Genomic DNA, 26,316 nt, shown 5'->3' on the forward strand with positions numbered 1-26,316 from the left:
CGACACATATGCCACATTATGCCATCCGACTGGCATAATCTAATGGAAAGTATCTTTCTTTACCGTAAGAAAGTAAATACTTTTACCAATTCAATTATTTTCTTACATTGAGTGTCAGTGTATTAATTACTTTATTAAGTAGTTGTGTAATAAGCAGGATAATGAATGGTGAGCAGACCATTGTTGAGAAATAAAGCCAGAAAGGGTGATTAGACCCCAATGCGAAATGGAGGGGTCTTTATCACCCTGAAGGAATTCTTCAACCCTTGCTTACTACCGATACATTTCCACATCAAGAATATAAACTACTAACCAACTACTATTAACCCCATCTAATCACCTAAGCATAAGCTCAATGCCTTGGGTTCGAATCTCACTAAAGCAGGGGTCTTCAATAGGGGGTCCGGGACCCCTAGGTGGTCCCCAGAGTTACTACAGGGGTTCCTCCAAATCTTTGAGTGATCGAAACTTTTTTTCTCCTCTTAACCACTTGAAAACATCCATATTCTGAGAACTTTAGCCAAAAATAACAGATTTACAAGCTTTCAGATCTGCTATTTTTGGCAAAGAGCTTTGGTGTAGAGGGGAAAAAGAGCAGACTAAGTACAGAGTGAAAGGTCAAGTTTATTAAGTATTGACAGTTCAAGTGGTTAAATATCTGAAAACACAAATTGACATGATCCCAAATTACACTGATGATTGTGCTGTCAAACGATGAAACTATATGGAATCTATGAACAGGTTGTGGGGGTCCCTGCTTCATCTCTCTCAACTACTGGGTCCTTGGCCTGAAAACATTGAAGAACCCTGCACTAAAGGCCTCAACAGTCGAAAGAAAGCAGAAAAGCTTTAAGGATGGAGCATGTCATTACCTGAGTATTTCAAGGATCTGATCAGTGGTCTTTCCCTCCTCACTGAAGGACAGGTTGAGCTGCTGCTGCTGCTGCTGGTGGTGTTGGTGTTGTTGCAGCTGCTGTTCTTTAGTCTTGGATGCCATGTCATCCATCTGTTGGTGCAGCAGGGTGTTCTGCTTCACCATCTCCTCATAGCTACGCTTCTGATTGGACAGGTCATCCTAGGGGCGGGGGTAGTTAGTTAGGACAGGGTCATCAACAGCAATTGGAATTGAATAGAACACTGCAGTTTGTATTTCTGGAAAATGTAGTTCAGACTAGTGCGATCAGACATTTTGGAGCCATTATGTGCTTTTTATATTATTTAATGTATCCATTCCAAAACCGAATCTTCCATTGTGAATCTGCATTAGAAACCCGTGACCCAGGTAGGAAATGGAATAAAACACAGTAATGAATCTCCTTCATCCTTCCCAACTACCATAATCTAATACTATGAATTTGTATGGCGTTTCCATTTCCTATTCTTGATTAGTAGTTGTCTTTTTCTGTATCTGCTTTTAAAATAGTTATACTGAGATACCTACCTTCAGCTGTTTCTCCAGTGTGTTCCAGGCGGCTGTCTTCTCCTGCAGGAGGGAGGTGGTCTTTTTTAGCTCCTCCTCCTGCTCCCTCTTTCCAGACGATTCTTGTTGATTGCGTTTCTTCAGCGCCTGCAGGGCCTCCACATCTGCTGCATGAAGCATCAGCTCCCGCTCATACTTAGACTGCGCCTCTGCGGCTAGCCGTTTCTGAGAGGAGGAGTGGGGGGTGACAGACAGAGAGAGATGTCAGAGCGAGAGAGATCCTAGGGTTTTATTACGACTGTTCATGATTGAACTGGGCCAGTGCAGAGAATGACAATGACAGTTTGAAGCAGAATGCGAAAGCCTTTTATTCTCTTTTACAGGTATGTGAAACCTTAAGGAGACGAAGGGAGTATCGATCAGCATTGACAGATTTTGCGGGGTTTTGCTAGGTTCACATGGATATCAGGATGTGAAGTGATTATATTTTGATGACTGTGATGCGCTATGACCCTGAGACGAAACTGCTGGTGGGGGTGTGGGGGAAGATAGATGCCACAGTGGTCTCTTTGTTTTATGGCTGTGAGAAAGAGATATGGTTTTAATGAGGACTGCAGAGAAGATGTTTTTGTTTTAGCGTTTCAATACTGACCTGTGAGAGGAAGGGCAAGTCAGTCCATTTTTGTTGCCTTGCTAATGCTAAAGCAACTTGTCTAATGTGTGAATGTTACAGTGCTGTAAATGAACATAATATTGACAGGTATGGTCAATATTGTCGATTTGTCGATGACTTGTCGATGACTGAACCGATACCACACGTGGGTAATGTTATGAGAGAAACAATAAAACTCAGTGGAGAAACCTCCGCCTACTGCCATGAAAACCAAGCATGAAAACCAAGCATGATACCGTTGCGTCTGTCCCAAATGAAACACCACCCGAGGTATTTGCATTAGCATCTGTATGGATAACTTTTGTGAGTTACAAATAAATCCCCTCGAATCTCTGATTTGCAAACATAACAAGTGTTCCGGAGTGCTCGGACTCTCCTCTTTTTTCAAGTTTTATCCCACTGATCCTAGAAGCACCCACCACACGTTTTCACTTTGCTGTTACCTCCTATAGCACCTAGAGGCTGAGGCTAACGCTTGGTGGTTACTCCTGCTGCACGTACTCTGAGCAGTGTATCTTCATCATAGATGATTTAAATTATTTGGCTGGGGAGGGATGCATTGTAGTTTGGAGATCACTTGACTAGCAAGTATAAGCTGCATTTTGACGATTTTCGTCATGTCATTAACTTCGTGTCCATGGCTACACCCCTCCAACTCCCTTTATTTATTTATTTTGCAAATCGGCATTGATCTCATAAATAGCCCCTAGCCTAGGGAATCCTCAGGATGGAAATCCGTCCCCAGGATGGAGAACTTTAACCCCTACATTTGTCTCCTGGTGGTACTACAGTATAACAGGCCTGACAATGTGAAAAGGGTGGCATTTCATCCTTGGTCTAGTGTGAATGTGCGTGCAAAGTTTCTCGGCAATCAGACGCTGGGTTCATGATTTGAGGCATTTTGTTCAAAATGGGCCACCCCTGCAAACTGTGTGTGTGTGTGTGTGTGTGTGTGTGTGTGTGTGTGTGTGTGTGTGTGTGTGTGTGTGTGTGTGTGTGTGTGTGTGTGTGTGTGTGTGTGTATCAACCTGCAGCAGGCTGTCTTGTGTGGCCTTCTGCTCCTGTGTAACAGCAGCAGTAGATCTCTCTAGCGCCTCCTGCTGTCCGACCTGGCTGGCCTTCAGACTGCGTTGCAGCTCGCAAACCTCAAGAGATGGAAAGAAAATAAACAAAAAATACAACTGGCTATCAGAACTAATTTTACGGATGCGCGTGAGGTTATCCAAGGTGTTTTTAAACAGCCTCTGGCGGTTATCCAGTATTCAGGTTATCCAGTATTCATAGAACCTTAGTTATATGCATAACTCTCGTTTTCTCTGTGTGTTTGCATCTTAACAGTCATACTTGTTTCTCTACGGCGTTCACAGCCTTCCTCCTCTCATCCAGCTGTCGTTGTTTCTCCTTCTCCGCCTCTAGGAGCCTCTTCTCCAGAATCTTCTGCATCTCACCAGACTCTTTTAACCTCATCTCCAGAGGGGCGCGCAGCTATAGGACCACAGAGGACACTGTCAAATTGACTGTATGTGTGTGTGAAAAGAGTTGTGTCCGAACTTTTAACCATATGAAAATAAGCGAACAATTGACATAAATAAGTAATAACATGCTGGTGGATGGGCTATTTTCGCTATTTGTGGGGTGGCTTTTTTCAGAAGCTCATGTACCGGTACACTTTATATTATCTAAGCTAGTACAGTATGTGAGTGTAGAAAAGGGGAGGAGAGAAGAGCAGAGGGGTGCAGAAATGTTTCTTCTACACAACACAGATTTGTGCATGAAGAGGAGGAGGGGAGGAGAGGGAGTTTCACCTGTTTCTCTTTCTTCAGACTGTCTTCGATTGTCAGTACCACTGCTTTGTACCGATCTACAGTAGCTGTGGCATTTTTTAGTTGCTCTGCCAGCTCACTGCTTTTCTCCTCAGCAGCACGCAGACGACCTCTCAACTCCACCAGCTCTCGCTCCAGCTGACTGTGCTGCAATTGGGTGGGAGGAGCCGGGGCTATAGGATAGAAAAACAAGAATTACCCACAAATATATTATGAAAAATATGTGGATAACACGTAGACAACAAACCTGGAATCCATCTAGATACCACAACTAGCCTTAATCATAATTAACAAGCTGAAACTGCAGATGCAAATTACCATAAAAATAGCTTTCAGAAAGTCACCCTCTTCACCGCTTACATCCATCATATAACCGCTTACCTCTGAGTGCTCCTCTGCCTGCAGAAGCCCTAGTGGCCAGGGCAGCAGTGGTGGGTGTTGTTGTGTTAACAGGATCAGAGGGAGAGGGAGAGGAGTTCAGCTGAGCTCTCAATGTCGTCACTTGCTGTTCAGAGGAACGTAACAGCTCCCTCGTCTTCTGCTGCAAGGTATTCTGGGTCTCCAATTGTTTTTTAGCTTCTAATAACTGGGCCTGAAGGGAAGGAGGGGATTAAGTGTTATCCCTTGTCGTCCTGTGATAAAGGTTCAGTTGTTTTTAAACAACACATTGACTGCCCACTAGATGTCGCTAGAGCCAGGTCCATGATGCCAGGTCCAGATTACATAAGCAGACGCTTTTATTCTGAAGCACCTGCGGTTTCTCTCACGTCACACGTTTCAACGGATACCCGGATGTTGTGATGTAACACACAGCAGCGGCCATTGCTAGCATTAAGCTAACATTGTAGTGTGCTTTGGGCCATGAAAAGATGCGGTTAAGATCATTCTTATTCCATCATGCTTATTATGTTTTCCTCTAAATAATGTTGTTCTTTTTGTATATATTTTTGTTGCAATTTGAAAGCTTTTTTAAGCAAAAAAAGATCAGTCCATCAGCCACCTGTTTACAGCAAAGTTACCTCTCCATGTGTTTTCACACATTGTAGGCAAAGAGTGAAAACTGTAGCCAAACTTGTCCACAGACGAGTTAAGGGTTACCAAGGTAACCAGGCAACAGACGCTTGCTACGGGTGCTGGTGAAAGAAAAAACTGCATATGTCATGACGCAACGCAACCAGAAGCAACGTGGAGTGTCTATTCTCCATTGACTCCTATTCTATGCTGTAACATAAAAACGGCTCTGAATAAGGTGCAAATAGGAAATAGGATTTTAGTTTCACGACCGTTTGTAAACAAACAGACCTCCGTCCTAGATCGTCAGATTACACACACATGCACACGCACGAAGCTTCCGGGGCTCTTCAAAATAAAGCGTAAGTGAATGGTGGCAGCCAGTGTGTTAAATAATGATGGGTTCAAATAAAATGATCATTGCACATATACACACATCCATGCTGCGTCCGAGGGCATGTCTCTGCTCGACTTCCTGGTCCAGTTTGGTCTTCATGGTGCTCAGCTCTGCCTCCAGTCTCTCTAGCTGACTGTTCAGCCTCTGGCGGGTCTCCGTCTCTGTGCGCTCCATCGTCAGCTAAAGAGTGTGAGAAAAAAAAAATACTAGATGTGACTGCATGAGCCTGCGTAAGATAGTGTTTATTCGTTGAATAAAACTATGACGAAAAACAACTAGCTATTTTTCCACTGTCAAAAATTATGACTGAATATACAACCATTTCATCAACAAATAAAAAAAATAGATGAAAATGTTAGGGAGGGAGGGACTAATCAGGCAAAAGAAATCGTTTTAAGATTTAGTTGACTCTGATGTTAGAATATTTAGACTAACTAAACCTAGTCTCAAAGTATAACATTCCAGATGACTAAATGGAATTTTATTCAAAAGACTATTAATAAAACAAAATAATTGCTGTCAAAATTACACTGGTATTAGGAATAGACCTTTTTTCACAGCAGCAATATTCAAGGTTTCTTCATGTTACATCTTTATACAGGTACATAAGAGTATTTTGTTCTGGTTTCTTCAAACATTGTAGCAGCAATAGCCAACATGCACAACAGAAGGATACTTTATTGTCCATACAATACCTGTATTGTTTTGAGGTTAGTGAGCAACAGGTTCTGGTTCCGTTGTTCAGCCATCATGGCCTCCTTCTCACGGCTGAGACGAATCTCTGCCTGCCTCAGCATGTCTCTCTCTTTAGTCAGGTTCTCTACTCGCACCTGGAGAAAAAAAGACGATAGAAAGTAAAGTCCTCAGTAAGATTCAAATTCGGGATGTCATGATTATGCGGTCACAGTAACTGGTTGACACCCTGTACAGATGCTATTACGCAACACTGTCCTGTACCTCCGTTTGAAACCAATTCCCAGGGAAACCATGTCCATAATCATATTTATTGTGGGCTCGCTGAAAGGCGAGACTAGTATGTTGTTATACCAAAACTATGTAAACAGCTGGCAGAATGTTGACGCAGTAAATCTAGTAGCAAAATAAAAATCACACCCAGCGTGTAGTGAGCGGTGGTCGTGCTTGCATAACGTCTCCAGACTAGGATATAAGTCTAGGATGTACAAGCTACAGACACACACACACACACACACACATTGCTATGGCAAAACGCTGAGGGGTACAGGCTACAGACACACAAACACAGCCACTCTATGGAGCGGTCTACGACCGTCTACCACCGCTCAAAAATAACTAGAAAGGTGCAATTCTGGGAAATTGCAAGTGTGGTTGCACTGACGCGAGTCATGAGGAATCCACTGGGAACTGAATTCTGTCTTACCATTTATATTATATATTGAGATGTCAAGTGAAGCATGACCAAAAGCTTCTCTTATCTGTTGTGCAGCCTTGCAACCCGGATAACATCACTCAAAGGTTTACAAAACACAGGGGTTCACTTTGCTGGTAAAGGATTCTCTGACCGAATGCAATAGTGTGCATATAGCAATAAAGTCTCTTTATCATCTCCTCCATCCAATGCCGACTTCCTCCTGCCATACTGTACCTCCTCTACTGCCAGTTTTTCATTGGCCTGTCGCAGGTCTTGACCCATGGTGTGAATGATGTGTTCGTGGCGCTGGGTGGTGGCAGCCAATTTTTGGCTCCTGTCCTGCAGTGCTGTGACCTCTCTACGGTATGCTGCTACGGTCTCTTGGAGCATCTCGTACCTGGGACAAACATACATAGAAGATAACCATTAACATGGGAACCGTCAATTACCATGTTAGTCAGCAAGTTCTCATGATATGGGCGCAGAAGAAAGCTCACAACGACTTGCGCTGCGAGGTGTTGTAAGCATAGACATATAAAGGTAGACGCCTCCTCCGATAGGGGGCGTTGGTCAAAGAGGACTGGCAAGCTTCCTGAATTCTGAAGGACGCTTCCTTGGGCGTGACAGAATGGGACGCTCGGTAGGCCAATCAGGACTGGCGCTAGACCGGTGGGACTCCCTCTTTCCCACTGCAGGGGGCAGAGTGCCTTCCACAGTTCCACACTTCCGCCAGTCCTGTTTGACCAGTCGCGCCAATGAACTGCAGCGGCAGAGGAGGTATCTAGCTTTTTATATCTGTGGTTGTAAGCTTGTAGGTCGGCTATTTTCGGCAAAGAGCTTTGGCGTAGAGGGGGAAAAGAGCAAACTAAGTACAGAGTGAAAGGTCAACTTTATTAAGTATTGACGGTTCAAGTGGTTAAATATCGGAAAACACAAATTGACATGAATCCAAAATACACTGATGATTGTGCTGTCAAACGATGAAAATATATGGAATCTATGAAAGGTTGTGGGGGTCCCTGCTTCATCTCTCGCTCAACTAGGGGTCCTTGGCCTGAAAACGTTGAAGACCCCTGCTCTAAGTTAGCCATCAGTTAGTCCTCATACCTACCTCTTGTTGTTAAAGTCTAGCTGAGAGGACAGCTTGGCCTTGTTGGAGCGCAGCTCTGTCAGTTGTTTCTGCAGTCTGTCATTGGTTTCATTCAACATCTTGTCATTCTCCCCCTTCTCCTTCTTATACAGAGTGAAGGCATCGGTCAGCTGGAAGGACACAGGTGATACAGCACATGAACGTACAAAACACACACAAAACAAAGACAGTGGCTTTTAAATAAACAAGAGAAAATAATGTATATACCGCCAAGACAATGTGTGTGCCTCTACCTGTTTCAGAGCAGCTTTAGCCTGAGCAGTCTGAGCTGACTCTGCAGCGGCTGCTCTCTGAGGCATAGAGCGAGTAGCTGGAACAGAGGGTCTGGATGGAGGTGTCTGAGGCAAGGCATCTGGACCTGGATAGTAGACAGGAGATACTGTATGTTATGGACTGTTAACAGCCAGTGAAGGGAAGACCAGAGACCACACACCACAACCAATAATAATACTTTCAATGAAATGTTTAAAAAGAAAAAAAGGAAATGTTTTTTGTTACGCTTTTTCAAAAGGCTAATTAAGTTATTTCACAGTAGTGGAAAATAACGAATGGATTGGATAATAATGGATTGCATTTTTTTAGCACTTTTCCAAGTGCTCAATGTGCTCTACAATGGTCGATTCATACTGTACAGTGTACATACAGTACATTGGGTTGTGAAGCTACTGTAGATTTTTCAGGACTTTTACTTGTAACAGAGTATTTCTCCACTTGTGCTGATGCTGCTAAAAATTGTCAGAAGCTAGCAATTTGCTCTTTATCCTGGCCAAACAGCATAGTTTTTTTTTCAAAGTTTTAATCTTGCTGTTATATCATTTTCTTTCTGAGTAATAGAAATATTGTGATTGATACCTTTTATCAATAACAATATGTTAATTTGTTATTAGACGTAAGTCGCTAAACTATTATTACCAGTAAGACTCCCTAATCGGGAGATAAGCGACCGTCAGGTCTCCCGGACGCTCCTAGCCCGAGTTACGGCATTTTATGTGAGCTGCAGTGGAGGGGGTCCTCCACTGGGGGCGTCACCACTTTTGCATCCGTTCTGGAGCACCAGGAGTGGGTGGTCCCCGGGAATTCCCCGTGAGCAGCCCCGTTGGGGTGGTCATTTGGTCATTTTTGCACATTTGGTTGTTTTTTACACTTGGGGGTCCCCCAGGGAGCTGGGGGTCCCTGGAGCTCCGGGGGTCCTTGGAGGTTGTAGTTTGGCAGGTAAGGAGTGTGTGTGCAAAATGTGGCATGGATGGGGGCAACGGTTGTGGAGATATGAGCAGGGCAAAAGTGTGACGTGTCACGTGTGACACCTGGGGGTCCCCCAGGGACCTGGGGGTCCCTGGAGCTGCGGGGGTCCTTGGAGGTTGTAGTTTGGCAGGTAAGGAGTGTGTGTGCAAAATTTGGCATGGATGGGGGCAACGGTTGTGGAGATATGAGCAGGGCAAAAGTGTGACGGACTGACTCACTGACGGACAGCCGGTGGAGGTTTTGGTAGTAAATGCGACCTGACGGTCGCAATTAGAGTGTGCATCCTGACATTAAGAAATCCCAGGCTGCTCCGCATCAATCAAACTCACAAGGCATCAGCGGTTTTTAGCGTACTTTAAAAGGGACAAATTGCACCAGCGTACTTTGATGTTAAAAAGTGTACCTGCTACGCAGAATGCATACAGGTTGGCAGGTCGGACATTGTACCTTGAGGAGGCAGGCTGAAGCCAGTGCTCTGGGACAACAGGATCCTGTACATGTCTCTCTGTCTGCCGTTGGAGTCTGCCAGCTGTTTCTGCTGGTTCCTCTGCTCTTTGAGCTGTTCCACTTCCTTCTGAAGATTATTCACTGTCCCATCCAGCTCTGAAACACTGTACACACAGATACAGAAACAGACAGGCAAGGAGAGAGAGAGACGGATGGAGACAGACAGACCAATTTAAATGCAATTATACAACTGGTAGTTCCGACGAAGCAATCTGATTGGTTGAAATGGCTCTCTACCAGTGCAGTTAATGAGCACTATTGCACTGTCTAATCAAATAAAGAAATCAGCTGAGCCTGGTTGTGTAAAGAGCTGAAGCGCTCCCGCTCCCTCTCCCTCTCTAGCCTAGCTGCTAGGCAGCTAGGCTAGCAGTTTTCATATGAAGTTCATGGACATAGTAGCTAAATGAGGCATTAAAAAATTACAAATTCCTATCGAATATCTTAATTACAATGAAATTAAGTTGACGTGTTTTTAAGGGCAACACGAGAGCCCTGCCTACGGAACTCGCCTTCGGCTCGTTCCTGCAGCAAGGCTGGCGTGCAAATAACCGTGATAAGGCACACCCTCTTGTGTAATATATTGCTTAAAGGAGCTATAGTCAACTTTTTCTTGAAAAACGGATGCTAAAATAAAAATAATGTTTCGAAAATATTTTATAAAATCAAACCTCGGTTCGAAGTGGAGTGGTGAATCTGAGCAGCTATACCATGTGTGTGCGTGCGTGCGTGCGTGCGTGCGTGTTGAGTGTGCCTCCTTTAACATGTGTGTTGTGTGTGGCCACTAGAGGTATTGCCAGGCTACAGACATAGCCAGCCAGCCACATAGCCAGCCACCCACAGACATACCTGTCTATTGGGAGTGCTTTCACCACTCCAAAAAAATAAGCTTCATATATGTGTTTCAATTCAAAAATGACCACAAAAAGCGTAAAATAATGATAAAATTATCATTTTGGCCATTGTCGGGCCAACACTTTGTTTACATCCTAGTCTAACACTATCAAAGAATAGACTAGAATGTAAACAAAGTGTCGGTCTGACAATGGCCAAAATGATTATTTTATCATTATTTTACGCTTTTTGTGGTAATTTTTGAATAGAAACGCATATATGAAGCTTATTTTTTATAAAATATTTTCGAAACATTATTTTTATTTTAGCATCCGTTTTTCAAGAAAAAGTTGACTATAGCTCCTTTAATTATAGCGGTGCAAGTATTAGTATAAGAGTATCAATGACAGTGCCAATGTTTCTTATAGTCCCTTTACCGTTTTGATATTACTTGGCCCTTCTGCCTCTCTGTCTCTTCTTCCAGCTGCCTCAGCCTTCCCAGCAGCGTCTGATTCTGTCTCTGTAGTTCCTCCACACTGCGGAAGGCCACCTGTTGTTGGCTGGTGGCAACGGCGGTGGCATTGGGGGCGCGTTGCGGTTTGGTGACCTCAGAGGAGCTGCTGATGGCAGCAGAACTACCATCCTCCCGGGTCACGTGGTTGCCCCTGGCCTCCTCCAACTCCACCAAGAGAGTGCACACCTGGATGGAGATGAAGACATGCGGAGGTGTCAAGTCAACTCAAAGGATCAGAGATTTGCGATGAAAACAACATCTTTTGAGGATGTGCAGAGAATAATGTCAGCACTCAGTGAGACAGTAAGCCGTCTTCTCAGGAGACTAACGTCCCTGTCAAATCAATTAAGACGAGTCTCATCCCATCTCATCATAAGTTCTATCTGTGTGTACAGCACCTGTGTCGATGTGTCCTCCAGCTGTCTCTCCACCCTGAGTTTGTCTCGCTCCAGAGCAGAGCAGTGCTGTTTGGCCTCCTCTCCCTCCTTCTGCAAACTGTGGATCTCCTAATGTCACAGAAATAATATGGGAATGCTGAGTGTCCATTAGCAACAATGCTAACCTCATTTGAAAGTGTACACATGTTACAGTCTATTTTAATGTGCGTGTGTGTGTGTGTGTGTGTGTGTGTGTGTGTGTGTGTGTGTGTGTGTGTGTGTGTGTGTGTGTGTCCATCAACAGGACTCCTGCTAAGTGTGATGCAAGTGTGACACACAAAGAGAAAGAAAAACATGCTGCTTCTCCTCACCATTCGAGCCTGCTCCAGTTTGTGGCACAGAGAAGCCATGGATTTCTGCAGACTCTCATACTCCTCTCTCTGCCGTTTAAGAACAGGTGCCTTAGACTCCACTTCCTGGACGATCTCATCCAGCACCCTGCTGACACGCCGAGTCTCCTGCTTCTCTAGCTGAAGCAGAGTTTGACACTCTGCGAAGGCGTTATACAACTAGAGCCATATTGGGAAATTAGAAATGGCGAAGGAAAACGGGGGAAAGAGATTAAAACCAGTTAATCGTGCAATGCAAAGTATAACTGTTCTCCAAGTTTCCTACCCGTTTTAGGTTCTGGTTCAGTGTCCCATAGTTTTGTTTGCCTGGCTCAGCGGCAACATATATTTATGTGTTCCTCGTTTAAATCTGCTGCCCAAGACAATCAAACAAAGCTATGGGAAAATTAACCAGAACACGAAATGGATATGCGGCCTTCTGAAAACCCAGGACTATAGTTATCACATAGCTTATTATGTTGACTTTACCATTAAGAAAGCTGTGTAGTTGTAAAAGACAACAACACAGCACATTAATGCCTGAGTCTCTAGCTGAAAATAATTGATCACTGAAAATCTATTATGTCATATGATGATGAAAAATAAAACTACTGCACGCTCACCTCAAAGAACTTCATACCAGGCTTGACAATCTCAGCTATGGCAGCTGCTGAGGGACACATGGAGTCTAACTGCTCCTCGGTCAAAGAGGGAACACCTATAGAACATAAACACATATGCATTTGTTCAGACACACACACACAAGTACAAACAGTTATGGCCATAGAACATAACTCCTCAGCTGTAGTTGAGATGTCTGTATTTGGGTGGAATAGATGCATGTGTATTCTTACAGCAGCGTTTGGCAGTAGACCTCAGTGTGGCGTTCTCCACCTCCTTCTCCAACTTCTTCACCTTCTCTTTAAGCTCTGCCTCCATCCGAGCCTTAAGCCCCTCCTGTTCCAATGCCTTCTTCTCCAGAACCTTATTGGCTATAAGAAATCATGTTGGGACATCAATCACATATCCAGTATATATGTCCAATTTATGCATTTGATATCTAATATCTGACTTTACTTCTAATCTTAGAATTTGATAAATATATTTTGCCACATACAAAGAATGGAAAGAACAGTTCCAGTCGAAGAAAGATACATTTTATTAGGGACACGTTTCCACAAAGAAGGAATGTGTCTCTCTTTAAGGTCACACAAAATACACCATAACAAATTATACAGACATTAGTATAATATAATGCATAACAGGGTTAGGAAACCTTTAATGTACTGGCACACTGGCAGAAGTGTGAGAGAGAAGATTTTTATTTTAAAATACTCTGGGGAGGGAGTGGTGGAGATAGGTGTATTATTTCTAATGATCGTTATAAAAATGTCCTGCGACTCCTGCCAATAAAAATATGTCAGATTGTTTGATGGGATGTCCTTAAAATGTATGTTGACATGGCACACTGACTATCTAGAAAATAAAAACATTTCATTTCAAAAAGGTTGCTGACCCCTGCACTACACTATTCTAAATGTAATATTGAAAGGTTAAATCCAATTAGTTCCAATACAGACAAGTGACAATACTCTCCGATATTTTAGATGAATGAGGCTTTCCCTGTGTGTGTGTGTGTGTGTGTGTGTGTGTGTGTGTGTGTGTGTGTGTGTGTGTGTGTGTGTGTGTGTGTGTGTGTGTGTGTGTGTGTCTCGCTCTTACCCTCTCCATTGTCTTTGACCAGCTTGGTGAGCTCTTCTACTGCTCTGCTCAGTTCCTGGTTCTTTTTCTCAGATTCTGACGCTGAAGCCTACATGAGCAACACATGTCACATCATTACATTATACATACTGGAACAGGAATACAATTGGTGTTTATTTAATGCAGTTATCTTGCAATCTTCCTTACTTTGTAGAGTGAGGACAACTTGATGTGAGAGTTAAGTTCATTGCGATATTTTTCCTCCATAGCACTCTGTTGGTCTTTAGCCTGGAGACGGGGACAAACAGAATTAATTTAGAGCTCATGAAAATCCATATCTCAAAATATTACAATATTACACAAGACCACTCAAAACAATTAGAGAAATGTCAACCTTCTGAAGTCACTGTCAGAGTTGCTTGAATAATAATTATTTATTATTGCATCTGCTTACAATGCTATTCCACAACTATCTCCGAATGCTATATAGTCTGAAACTACAGCTCCTGAACGGCGAGTAATGGAAGCTGGCATTTCCGTTCACTAAAATATTTTTAAAATGTCATTTCTGCTAAGCAGCAAGCTAAATATGCTTAGATGATTTTGTTTTTATTAGGATAAATGTGTGCGATGTGAGGCGGAAACGAAGTGAGGAGGAGGCTTCACTTCCGCTTTAACCGGGTACTCATCATTCTTCTTATGTTACCTCAGACTGTATGACGAGAGCATTTGCAAATCAAGGAGTCAACAGTCTGGCCTACCTATTTATTAACACCGATCAGCAGCTAGCCCGGTCTGTCTGTCCATCAGTGGTGCTGACATTGTCAAATTCTGCCCCAACTCTCTCACGCTGGCTTCTTGTTTGCATTTAATATTGCAGGAGCAGGCAGACTTTGTTGCATGCAGAAATGAGTGGCCAAAAATAAACGGTGGACATTCATCAGGAGCAGACCCATGTGGACCAAGTAAAGTGGAAGCACTCTTGTCAAAATAAAAACATACTTGTGGATTTACTGTTCAAGAAATATGAATGAACCATAGTACCCTAGTGTGTGTTACCTGTTTTAGTTTATTATTGAGATCTTCAGCTCTCTTATAGTGGCTGTCACTGGTCTCCTTTAGAGAAGCCAACTGGCTCTCCTGTCGGGTCAACTGGATGAGAGAAAGAGAGAGACAAAATGTTACCTGCTCTACAGAAATCAGACAGGTATCACAATGAAGTATGAACACATGTTTTGTTAACACGTGTTAAGTTATTCACACACACACAAAAAATATAGTAGTTAATTAACTGAAATTAAGAGTTGTACAGTATGCAAATGAATGCAGATACGGAGGCATATTACATAGTAGCATGGAGGCTAGTGTGTGTGTGTGTGTGTGTGTGTGTGTGTGTGTGTGTGTGTGTGTGTGTGTGTGTGTGTGTGTGTGTGTGTTTTACCTGTTCCTTTGTGTTGTCCAGACTGCAGCGTAAGTCCAGGAGCTCTTTGCCTTTCTCTCTGTTGGTGTTGAGAAGTTCCGCTGTTTTGGTCTTCAGCTCAGCGTTCAGCCACTCATTTTGTTTCTTGAGTAACTCCTTCTCCTGCTCCATGCGCTTCTCCCGGTGCTACAATACACAAAATGGGGAGGAGCAGAAGGAGAAGAAAATGACCAATGCATTTCTTAAAATTATCTATTTTTAACACAGGTGATCTAATAGCTTTGTTGTGTTACTGACTGTTAAAGTAAAATGACACTTTGGTAGAGGTTTGGGTTGTGTAATTACCTCTACATGATTTAACTCCAAATATACATATACTGCAGAGATATTTTCAATATTTGCTCCGTTAATTAGAAGTGTATATTGCAAAACAGTCTCCTCACTGACATTGCACAGTAAAACAGGTCTCAAAGTCACACAAACTGACACAAAGAGGATTCAGGTTTGTAAAATTACAAACCCGACACAGCATTATTTTTTGATAGATTCAAATGTCAACTTCATGATCAACTTCTGCTCCACAGAGGCAGTCCAGATATGCTTCCTTCAATTTGTAAAATCAACATAAAGTTAATATTTAATATGTAAGAACACATTTGTGAGTCAGTTTCATAATGTTATACATGCTCAGAATCCACAGTCTGCTCTAGATTATGTGCTAAATTCTCAGGTTGGGGCAGTAAATCAGTTAAAATGAGCTATTATATCTAGTGTGTACCTGTATGGACACTTCAGATGACTGTATCTCATCGAGTTTTAACTGCAGCTCCATCTTGGCTTTGCTGGTCTCTGACAGCTTTTCATTCAGACGCTTCACGTCCTCTGCAAAGTAAACACAAACAAATCAGTTCAGAATAAACTATTTTTTTCCCCTCCCAAATTAGCTGTTATGCCAACTCCATGTCTTGTAGTCCCTGTCACCTGAAATAAATTAGGTGCAAAACAGACCTCTAAACTAGGCCTTCTATTGTATTAGGTAATATTTGGTCCATGAATTCAATACAGTAACAGTAAAATATAAATGTCGTCCATAAACAAATAGGAACATATTCTTTCCTTTTTTAAACATGTTTAGCGCACACACACAGCTGACCATTTCCAGTTGTCTTTACTTTCCAAGAAGCCATTGGGTTCTTTCATTTCAGATGTTTGACACAACAGGCTTTACTGTCATTTTGTGTGCGGTATGTTAATGAGGACAATATGATTTAAGCTTCCAAGCCTATCGGTATGCAACTCGAATGGCGTAGGGCAGCGCGATTCTTATTCCTTTAAAAAACGAAAGAAAGAAAACTCACAAGAAGACCAAGTAAGATCCAGCGTTACCACAAAACATATTAAGTCTTTGAACATCATAGGCCTGGTTCTACTGTGTGCATGCATGTATAGTTTGTGTTGTTGTGGAAGTCTCACCAATATAGTTTTCCACCTCCTGGTTTCTCTTCTCCAGGAGTCTGGCCAACTCTCTCCTCTCTGCCTCAATTTCATACTTGGCTTTGGTCTGATAGAACACACACACACACACACACACACACACACACACACACACACACACACACACACACACACACACACACACACACACACACACACACACACACACACACACACACACACACACACACACACACACACACACACACACACACACACACACACACACACGTTTAAATAATGTCCAGATTTTACAAGCATTTGTATTTCAAGTAAAGTTTAGGTTGTGTAAAAAGGTAGCATATTGAATGTGTAATGCTTCAAGTTCAAATGGTATGCCTCACTATGCAAGTACGCATGTTACTCTCTCTCTCTCTGTGTGTGTGTGTGTGTGTGTGTGTGTGTGTGTGTGTGTGTGTGTGTGTGTGTGTGTGTGTGTGTGTGTGTGTGTGTGTGTGTGTGTGTGTGTGCTTGCGCGCTTGTTCGTTCGTTCCCACCTGCTGTACTGGTTTGTCTTCAGAGCTCTCTCCTTCTATTCCCTTCAGAGTGCTCAGCTCCTCATCTTCAGTGAGACATAAGTATAAGGACAAAAGCTTTATTCAGTAAAACAAAATCATGTGGTCCACCTAAGGACAAAGTTAAGTTTGCTCGAAAAACAGAGGAACTGTGGGAGGGTGACTGAGCAGTGTGGAAATCTAAAACCAAAAGTCTGAAGCCTGGACACCGCATTCAAGATTACTTAGACAAACAGAAATGGCTACCCAAACAGCTAACAAAGATATTTCACATGAGGATTATCATTATAAATTCTGTCAATATTGTGCAGCTGTACTGGATACAAATGACCACAGGTTTATGGAACAAAAAATGTGTGGTTCTCTGTAGTCTACGAGAATATACTCACCAAGTCTCTTATTCTCTTCTTTGACCTTCTGTAGGTCTCTACTGATAGTCAAGGTCTGCTCCTGACTCTCCGTCAGTCTTTTCTCCACATCAAAATACTGCTGCTCTGTAGGGGTAAACAACATACAAAGTTACAGGTCACATAATGAAACGCCCGTCTCCATCCCTTCAGAAAACCAAACATCACCTCATCAAAATAGAATTTCCTCATGACTGTTTAGGTACACGTTACAAATGAGAAATGAAGGTGATCCTACTTAGTACTTACTATAGAAAATAACTTATTTTCAAGCCAATAATACTTGTAGCACAGTTAGATTTATTCATGAAGTACTTCATCGCATTCTTTTTTATCATGACAAATGTAGCATTTTTGTAATGTATTTTTGTTTAGAAATATCAATAGCTAAATGTAGTAAACAAGAAAATTAAGGGACCCATAAAAATGTGTCCGCGACCCACAAATGGTTCCCAACCCACTGTTTGGGAACCAGTGAGCTCGAACCGGCCCACCGGGTGTAGATTAGATAGAAGACCCCACTGTCTGTCACCCCCGTTCAACAGTGGACAAACACTCAACACTGTCACACCTTTAGCCCGTTTATGAAGGGTCTTGTTTGAGAAGCAGGAGTTGTGTTGTGTTCTATCGGATGACAGTTTCACCCGGGTTAAATTATCACTCACCAAGGTCCGCTTTGAAGCGCTCATGTTCCGTCTTGAGCGCGTCGTTGGTGTTCTGCAGCTCGGTGATAAACCTCTCCAGCTTGTTCTGGACGCCTTTCGGGAGCTTATTCAACTCCGTCCGCTCCAGAGCCTGGAGCAGGACGGCCGACATGGCTCCAAAACCTCCAATTCACCCTCACAAAGCTAATGGAAACTCTTTTAATCTGACCACTGGAGCTGTTTTTGGCTTAAAGATGAACCTGAACCACGCTATCACATCATTGAACTGCGACGGAAACACTTTTGCACGCAGTCTTCTGAGGCTCTGCAAAGCATTGTGGGAGTTGTAGTGATCCGTCTCTGCTGACGTATAGTCTAGCGACAGCTGTCAACAAGAAAACCCGGTGGACTCATGTGGGAGCTGTGCTTTCATTCTATTATTCAGGTATTTATTAGACACTGATCAGGATGCATGTAGCTTAGTTGAGCTTGTATTGTGTGGTCAGTTGTGTAGCAAAAGAGAGGGTGAAACAATTATTACTCAAATGGCGTTTGCAAAGTTAACTTTACTACTCTGTAATAAATGGATCATGCATATCACTAGCTTTGGTCCATAGCGGTAGAAGGAGTTTTCCTCTATGGACCAGAGCTGGCATATCACCAGTCCTGCACGTGTACCCTGTAATTTGCAACGTTACTGTAGTGTAGCTAAATGTGAAATTGTTATAGCTAAATGTGAAAGTGTGATCAATGTTGCTCATTATTCTCTCTCTCTCTCTCTCTCTCTCTCTCTCTCTCTCTCTCTCTCTCTCTCTAGTCAACATGGGTCGTAGTTATATAGTAGAGGATGGAGTGGAAACTTATCTGTCAGTCCTCTGTGCATCAGGAGCAACGGGGGTGACAGGTCTGCTCATTGGCCAGGTAAGACTGTCATGTTGATGCAGAGATAGGTCAGGAACTGTTTATTTCTGTTGTTCCGATCATCTTTGTTCACAACATCTTACATATAACAGTGGCATGATTCGATCCCAGGCCAGCAGTGGCTCCAGTAGGCCTACATGTATTTCCAGAGACTACCACACCGTTTCTGGACCACTGTACCATGTAAGATTAACTTGTATCATTCATCTGCCCCCTTTCCAGAGCTCTGCACAGAGAGATTTTGTTGTCATGGCAACACAGACCCCCCAGAGGGAAGAATCTCCTCCAGTATCTGGAAGCTTATTGAGCAAACAAGACCTGGAGTGGACCACTGAGCATGCCCGACAGGTAACCTCAGCACAACTATGTGCCAGTGTTCAGTGGGGTAGAGTAGTCTCTCAAGACAGATTCTGTGCTGTGCAGAAAATGAAAAGGACCAAAACAGAGAGGGTGCTGTTTTCCCCTTTCTTTGACGATGGGTTCCCATCCAGAGGTGGTAGAGTGGCCGGTAGAGGGTCCGGATGGAGAACCGCAAGGTTCCCAGTTCGATCCCGGCTTCCCCCAGAGTTTGGGTTGAAGTGTCCTTGAGCAAGACACTGACTGATGCTCCCGATGGGCTGGTTGGTGGCGGTGCCTTGCATGGTTTCCCCTGTGATCAGTGTATGTCTGAATGTGTGTGACTGTAATGCACAATCTTTGTAAAGCACTTTGGAATAAAGTGCTATATACTGTAAATGCACCAATTATCATTTACCTTGGAAACATTACTTCAGTAAGGCAAGTTATGCAACAATTACTCGTCTACAGTCATAGAACAGGATTAAACACAGTTGCCAGTTGCCACCAAATAACCTATTTATGGAACTCCTGGCTGTTGAAGATCTATGAGCTGCTGTTATCTAGATGTCAGAAAGGATACCTTAAACTCGTACTGTGTAACCTTTTCAATTAAAGCTGCACTATTTAGCTTTGCTGTTCTACCCCGGATTTGAATCTGTGTGTTCTGCGCATAGCTAATATTTATACCACTGACAGTTAATATAGACCTTCAGGTCAAAAGTTGTGTCAAACCAGAAACAGGATTGTGTCAAAGGTCTCAATAGAATAGCAGTGAGACCAAATACAACCACCCCAACTGTGTGTGTTAACTTGTAGGTGCTGCTGTACTTGTTGTGTGTTATGACCGTATTCTTCTGTGTGTTTCCAGGTGTCCAGGATGCTGCCTGGAGGCCTGTCTGTACTGGGTATCTTCATGATTACTGATGTTGATGCCAAGGACACACTGAACACTCTGAGACAGGTCAGCTTCTCTCTCTCTCTCTCTCTCTCTCTCTCTCTCTCTCTCTCTCTCTCTCTCTCTCTCTCTCTCTCTCTCCTCTCTCTCTCTCTCACATATATATACATACATACATACATACATATATACATACATACATACATACATACATACATACATACATACATACATACATACATACAAACACTAAAAGTTTGCCTAAATGTAAGCTAAAGTTTAAAGTATGTTTAAGTGCATTATATGCACATAGGTGTATGTCATTGCCTTATGATATGTCTGTCCTCTGTTTATTGCGGTTGTGTGTAGCTGGTATTTGGAATAGAGAACCTCATCTCCAGAGGTCATCTGTGGAGTCTTGCAGACGATGACATCACAGACCGCATCACATTACACATCAACTCAAAAACCAGAAAGTATCCTTTGGCACAGATTTCTTATATTGTTCTGAATATGTCTACAACACAACCAATGAATGGATAGCAGCGAGGAGGATAGGTTGAGGAAGGGATGGAGAGATAGATGAATTGTCAGATCAAAGGATAGACGTACGGATGAAAGATACATTTTAGTTGATTGTTGGGTTATGGCTTGGTAGATAGAAGTGTAAATAATTGAATTAAATGTATAAATAAGTGGGGAAGTAAATAAACAAATACATCAATTAAAGAATGAGTGAGTGAATAAATTCATAAATAAATGCTAGTAGTATTTTGTGAAATTTGTGTGAAAGTTCCTTAACCCTCTATGTCAGAACTGTCTGCAGAACCTTTGATGTGAAAGACCCCAAGGTTGGTTCAGCGTATACTTTCCTTTGGTTCGATATTGCAGCTTCCATCCGTAGCCATGTTTGTTAGCTGAACTGTTTAGATGGATGATTTTGTCACCTTATCGTATGGCAAGTAAACTGTGATTGGCTGTTTCAGAGCACAGCCAAACCTGCTGACTGGAAGTACCAATCAGGTGTGTGTGCCTCCTGGCCAATGGTGTCATGTTCTCTCAGAGTGGATCTTCTGGTGCCCATGCCAGAGAACAGAACGAGCCTAGAAGATGTGGAGAAATGTCTAAAGGTAGGGAGTGGGACACATACAGTAATAATAATAATAAGGGTAATAATAAGAATAATATGAATAATAAACTTCATTTATATAGCAACTTTCATGACAAGGAATGCAGCTAAAAGTGCGTTAGAGTGCAAAAGAGATTGTATACATGATACAAACAAAAGAAAATCAAACCTCAAAAGAAACACAAAAAAACATTCAAAAACTTCAGTAAGAACCAGAACGGAACATTCTAAAACAAAGAAGACAAGAAAAACATAGGGAATTAAAAATCAACTAAAGGCAAGAGTGAAGAAATAGGTCTTGAGTTGTGCTTTAAAGCTATCCACAAAGGGAGCCTGTCTTAGGTGAGCTGGGAGCTTATTCCAGGCAGTCGCCCCGTAAAAACAGAAAGCTCCCTCACCCGTAGTACAGTAGTACTGTACTAACATAGATAAACTTAACAGATAACAGCAACAACATTGAGGAGGGGGAAGAATACAAAAAAACAATATATATATACACACACACACACACACACACACACACACACACACACACACACACACACACACACACACACACACACACACACTCTTTTACACATTTTACATTTGTTTGTATATCAAATAAAGTTCAGCACACACAGCTTTAGAATAAAAATATGACGCATCTACTAATCTACTATGCAAAAATAAGTTAAACGTCAAAGATGATTATGAGGTAAAGAATATTGTTTACATATGTAACCAATGGAAAGCTTCTCTGGTCAATCTTTGTTTCAGGAGGGGCTGAAAACATGGACACACCAGATTGAGAGTGGAGTTTGTCTCATCAATGGAAAGAGACTCCCAGATGACACAGAGCTCTCAACAGGACAGGTGATAATTGATCTACTTTACTTTTAAAGCCAGGAAAGATAGCAGATTTACCTACTGTATGGAAGGAAGACCACTGTCTCCGCATTCACAGATTTCACACCGTCTTGCTCAAGTGCACATTGAGTGTTGGTCTGCAGGGACATGCAGGGTCATAGAAAGAGACCTTAAACAATACCATGAAGAAAACAGTACACACACTGTTACGTGCTAATACGCTCCCACCTATCTATTGTATGTTGAACATTTATATCACAGACCAGAAATTAACGATCCAGATGCAAATAAAACGTTTAACTTGCAATAAACAGTGGGAGGATATTAGACTTTGTTTTCTTTATTATTCTCTTTATGAAAAAATAAACGTACCCACTTGTGTTGTACTTACCCACTTGTGTTGTGTCCATCTTTACTCTTTAGAAGAAGAATGTGAAACAGACACTAAAAGCTCAGCTTCTCACCACACCGGTAAGATACATCCTTTTAGACTTGAGTGTTTTAACTGTACTTTTTAACTGTTTTACATTGCTGCCTAATAAAATATTCAGTCAATGAATCCATCTTTCCAAGTTCCCCTCCCTGCTGAACCAACCAGTAGAGGTCACTAGTGCACTGACAAAGAAACACAGTCGCTTGAAATTCAAGAGTGGGTGTAGTAGTTTTATTTCCCTGGTTAAAAGGATGCTCAGATTTTGGCAGCATCGAGAGAAATCTTAGCCTAGTAAACGACCAACTTCCGCAATCCTGTAGGATTAAATGAAATGGTTTCCGGAAGAGGGCGGGTACGAGGCTAGAGAAATCTGTGCTGACAAAAGTTTAAAATGTTTTAACTTTTACCAGAACCCTCTTCTGTTGTTGCATGAAGCCGAAAAGCCTCACCTTTTAATATGACTTTTTTTGTATTACCATAATTCATTCATTGAAAAGGAAAACATATCTGCACAGCTCTTCACCGTTGTCTCCTATAGAGTGAATTCATTTAGGTGAAATTACCATACATGTTTCAACTGAAACTAGATTCTTCTGACTATGCACAACCACCCATCTCTCTGTCTTCCTCTGTTCCTCTGTTTTTCTGTTTCTCTCACTCTCTCTCCTCCCATACTGTACTCTCCTATCAGTCATGTCAGTATGAGCAGCGAACTACAGCTGTGGTGCAGCAGTGTGGAGGTAGTGTGTCAGTGACAGGAGCGGTACACGCCAGAGCCTACCTACACAGCAACAAACCAAAAGCTAAACTAGCTGAGAAGGTAAACATTAAAATGCCTCAGACCAGCTTCTCCTCTCTGGAAGACCAGCTGTAGTCACGGTCTGTTCTGTGTTGAAAATATGCTCTCCTTCAGGTTTTGTGACTGTGATCTATTTCAAATGTCTTCACAATATATAAATGCACAAAAGGTTTGCTCAAATTAAAAATATATTTACAGAAAACTGTGATTTTCATACTTCTAATTAGTTTGATCTGAACACAGCTGTTGAAACGAGATGCGGTGTCCACCGTCGCTGTGAGGGCCCAGATGCTTCTGGAAGAACTGCTGACAGCAGAGGAGGACAACAAGGCCAGCTCCAAAGATGTGCAACAAATTGGTACACACAGATACACACATATACTGTATAAGCTTGTGCTGGGACGCTAATTCAAACAGAACCAAGACTACATGATGGTCATGGTAGATGCTGGTCCAGTGTCAGTCATTAAATTGGATACTTCAACAAAACGTAACTCATTCTAGTCATTTCTACTTGTCTGCACTCTCATTACCATCTCAAGTTAGTCGGTCTGTCTGTCTGTGTCTCTCTTTCTATCTCAGACCGTTTTGCTCTCCCTCGCCGTGTATTCTGTCCGGTCAGTGGGACGGGGCCTGTCTGTGTGTGCGACTATCAGTTCAGTGATGAGGGCCTTGCTGAGGTGACTGACCGGCTGAAAGAAATCCTGGACATAGAAGCAGCTGAGCAGGACTTGGACGTCACACTGGAAACAGCTGGAGACATCACAGAGGCAGAAGGTGGGGATTGGCTGTGTGGCTCTGTGTTGGCAGAGCATTGGTGTAATTATTATTGCCAACGTTAGCATCATTTGTGTTAAATTAGATTCCACGTTAATTATTGATCCCTTGTGGGGAAATCCAAAATCCATTACAGTAGCCAAGGTATGGAAATAAAAGGTGAATACTGTGCATTGGGTATAGTATAAGGTTACTTTATAGTATAATGTTGGCATGTTTTATGTTTATAGTGTGCAATGTCTCTCAACAGTGTTACCAGAGCCCATTGTTGAGAAATCCCTGGTGCCCAAAAAGATCAACTACATGGGTAAATTAATCAAAATGCAACTGGCCTACACCAACATCTCTTTCTTGATTGTACTATTTGTTAAAAATCCCACCATTCAATTTCAAGTTTTCTTGTTTGCTGTGTGTGTGTGCGTGCGGCCGTGCGTGCGTGAGCGCATGAGCGCATGTTCTTTTTTAATTGATTGCTCTGTGTTTTTTAGGTATAGCAGTTGCCACTGCAGTTGCCTTGCTTGCCACAGCCACCTCCCTGCTCTACCTGGACTACTAACACACACACACACACACACACACACACACACACACACACACACACACACACACACACACACACACACAGCCAATGGATTCTTTTGATCATTTCATCGACTTAATAAACATATTTCTGTTGGTTGAGTCACACATGAATACTGTACTGTATATATACTGTATATATACGGGTACATCTCTCCTCATTGTCTTGACAGGATGATCCAACCTCCTTTGAGCTGCCATGACTTAAAAAATAGTCTACTGCATGTATAAAGCACTTCATCTATTTCCTTCAAATCGTCCTCAAAGTGCTTTACATATTCACCCATTCGCATACACACAGTGAAGCAGACAGAGGCAACCATGCAACATGCCAACATGCTCTTTTGGATTTGTGTGTCTTGATCAAGGACACGGTGCATAACACCAGGAAGAGCTGTGATCAGATCAGCCAGATGTGATCCTGATTTAATCAGGAACCTTTTTATTAAACCGCTCAGACATTGCCGCCCGCCCGGTGCCCCATGACTTAATTGAAGGTTAACAGCTATACTTTTGTCTTGTAATGAACCACATGTCTTTCAATTTAAAGCTATGAATATATCAGTATTTTTTACGTAATGGTTCTGTGAACAATATACTGTAGCTACCATATATTTTCCAAATAGTAGCCCGGGGGCAAATACTGTAGTAGCCGGGTACCTAGTAGCTGGGAGCCTGACCCCATTTTGCATATCAAGCGCCATTCAAATAGGCAAATAAATGTTGCAAATAGCCGCCTGGTTCTTTTAAACGCCTGGGGTCCAAATCGACTTTGTGTATTAAACGCCCAGGCTACTATGTGGAAATATACAGGTACCTACTTGTCTTAGGTAGAAAGGAAAGGGTTTGTTATTTCAGGATTATTCAATTTGGCTGGAAAACGTCACTGATTGATTGTCCTTAATTGAAGACTTTGTCTTCACCCATTTTTCATTGTCATATACTGTAGGTCCTCAGACTCCTCACTACTCATTATAGTATAATGTAGTATCATTTTTAGCATCTTTTTGAATGAATTTGTACATCTGTGCTTTTTTGCAAACTGTTAATAAAATATTCAATCAATCAAAATCCAGTGACATCATCGATTGGAATCCAAGCTAAAAGCTAAAACTGCAGGCGTTCTATTCCTGGAAAGTTATCATGATGTAATGGAAGTCATTCTTCTCACATTAATCTTAAAAAGAAAAAGGTTCTTTTGTTTGAAAAAAGAAACGCCTATTTGATGATATCAATGGTGGTAAGTGGGTATATCCACAGATCGACAGACCGAGTAGATACTTTTTTGTTTTACCATTTTATAATGAGCATTTAATGAGGAGAAAAATATGAAGATTGGTTTAAAAAAAATGGGGGAAGTCGTCCTTTAAGCGAGCGCAAAGTGCCTTCGGGAGTCACAGTATCTGTTAGGTCACCAATTTCGATGCAACACCTGTTGGATGTGAATCACGTGTCTGTGGCGCTGCCCTGTGGTTGTCATGGAGACGACGTTTTCATCACACTGTGGTCATATCATAGCTGTAAGCTAGCCGCTATCCGAGGATATAGGAGTTATCCATAACTCCATGTCGTTATCTGGTTATTGGCGGTAAGTAGCAGTTCCTATTTATTCATAATTATGCATGATGACGGGCTCGACTCCTACTTGATGACTGTGTGTGCGCGCATTAATTTAGGCTGCCGCTGCAGT

The 26,316-nt window shown here is 42.3% G+C and overlaps 2 protein-coding genes across 4 annotated transcripts in view; one reads left to right on the forward strand and one right to left on the reverse strand.

Moving 5' to 3' along the window:
* The window catches only part of LOC308284627 (nucleoprotein TPR-like), a 43,237-nt gene extending 25,079 nt beyond the window's left edge, over positions 1 to 18,158 (reverse strand). For all 3 annotated transcript variants that reach the window (XM_080725308.1, XM_080725307.1, XM_080725306.1), the window contains exons 1-26: positions 17,927 to 18,158; positions 17,244 to 17,348; positions 16,837 to 16,901; positions 16,319 to 16,406; positions 15,624 to 15,727; positions 14,867 to 15,031; positions 14,485 to 14,577; positions 13,633 to 13,713; positions 13,447 to 13,534; positions 12,579 to 12,716; positions 12,348 to 12,442; positions 11,707 to 11,904; positions 11,357 to 11,464; positions 10,882 to 11,144; positions 9,554 to 9,717; positions 8,098 to 8,222; positions 7,826 to 7,974; positions 6,949 to 7,111; positions 6,020 to 6,154; positions 5,364 to 5,504; positions 4,298 to 4,508; positions 3,899 to 4,089; positions 3,438 to 3,578; positions 3,122 to 3,238; positions 1,442 to 1,645; positions 873 to 1,075 (exon numbers count right to left, since the gene is read on the reverse strand). In XM_080725308.1, the coding sequence (XP_080581434.1) occupies positions 873 to 1,075; positions 1,442 to 1,645; positions 3,122 to 3,238; positions 3,438 to 3,578; positions 3,899 to 4,089; positions 4,298 to 4,508; positions 5,364 to 5,504; positions 6,020 to 6,154; positions 6,949 to 7,111; positions 7,826 to 7,974; positions 8,098 to 8,222; positions 9,554 to 9,717; positions 10,882 to 11,144; positions 11,357 to 11,464; positions 11,707 to 11,904; positions 12,348 to 12,442; positions 12,579 to 12,716; positions 13,447 to 13,534; positions 13,633 to 13,713; positions 14,485 to 14,577; positions 14,867 to 15,031; positions 15,624 to 15,727; positions 16,319 to 16,406; positions 16,837 to 16,901; positions 17,244 to 17,348; positions 17,927 to 18,077 (3,686 nt within the window). In that variant the 5' untranslated portion in view covers positions 18,078 to 18,158. The remainder of the gene's footprint in view (positions 1 to 872; positions 1,076 to 1,441; positions 1,646 to 3,121; positions 3,239 to 3,437; positions 3,579 to 3,898; positions 4,090 to 4,297; positions 4,509 to 5,363; positions 5,505 to 6,019; positions 6,155 to 6,948; positions 7,112 to 7,825; positions 7,975 to 8,097; positions 8,223 to 9,553; positions 9,718 to 10,881; positions 11,145 to 11,356; positions 11,465 to 11,706; positions 11,905 to 12,347; positions 12,443 to 12,578; positions 12,717 to 13,446; positions 13,535 to 13,632; positions 13,714 to 14,484; positions 14,578 to 14,866; positions 15,032 to 15,623; positions 15,728 to 16,318; positions 16,407 to 16,836; positions 16,902 to 17,243; positions 17,349 to 17,926) is intronic.
* A 139-nt stretch (positions 18,159 to 18,297) lies between these two features.
* On the forward strand, positions 18,298 to 25,505 carry odr4 (odr-4 GPCR localization factor homolog). Its single transcript, XM_080725329.1, has 14 exons — positions 18,298 to 18,350; positions 18,723 to 18,826; positions 19,049 to 19,174; positions 20,034 to 20,126; positions 20,430 to 20,536; positions 20,875 to 20,911; positions 21,047 to 21,190; positions 21,949 to 22,044; positions 22,462 to 22,509; positions 23,163 to 23,291; positions 23,514 to 23,628; positions 23,853 to 24,047; positions 24,298 to 24,354; positions 24,536 to 25,505. The coding sequence occupies exons 2-14, from the start codon at positions 18,728 to 18,730 to the stop codon at positions 24,601 to 24,603; spliced, it is 1,314 nt and encodes a 437-aa protein (XP_080581455.1). The 5' UTR covers positions 18,298 to 18,350; positions 18,723 to 18,727; the 3' UTR covers positions 24,604 to 25,505.
* Positions 25,506 to 26,316: the final 811 nt, after the last annotated feature.

The sequence above is a fragment of the Nannobrachium achirus genome (assembly GCF_963921795.1).
Source record: "Nannobrachium achirus genome assembly, chromosome: 5".
Taxonomy (NCBI): Eukaryota; Metazoa; Chordata; class Actinopteri; order Myctophiformes; family Myctophidae; genus Nannobrachium; species Nannobrachium achirus.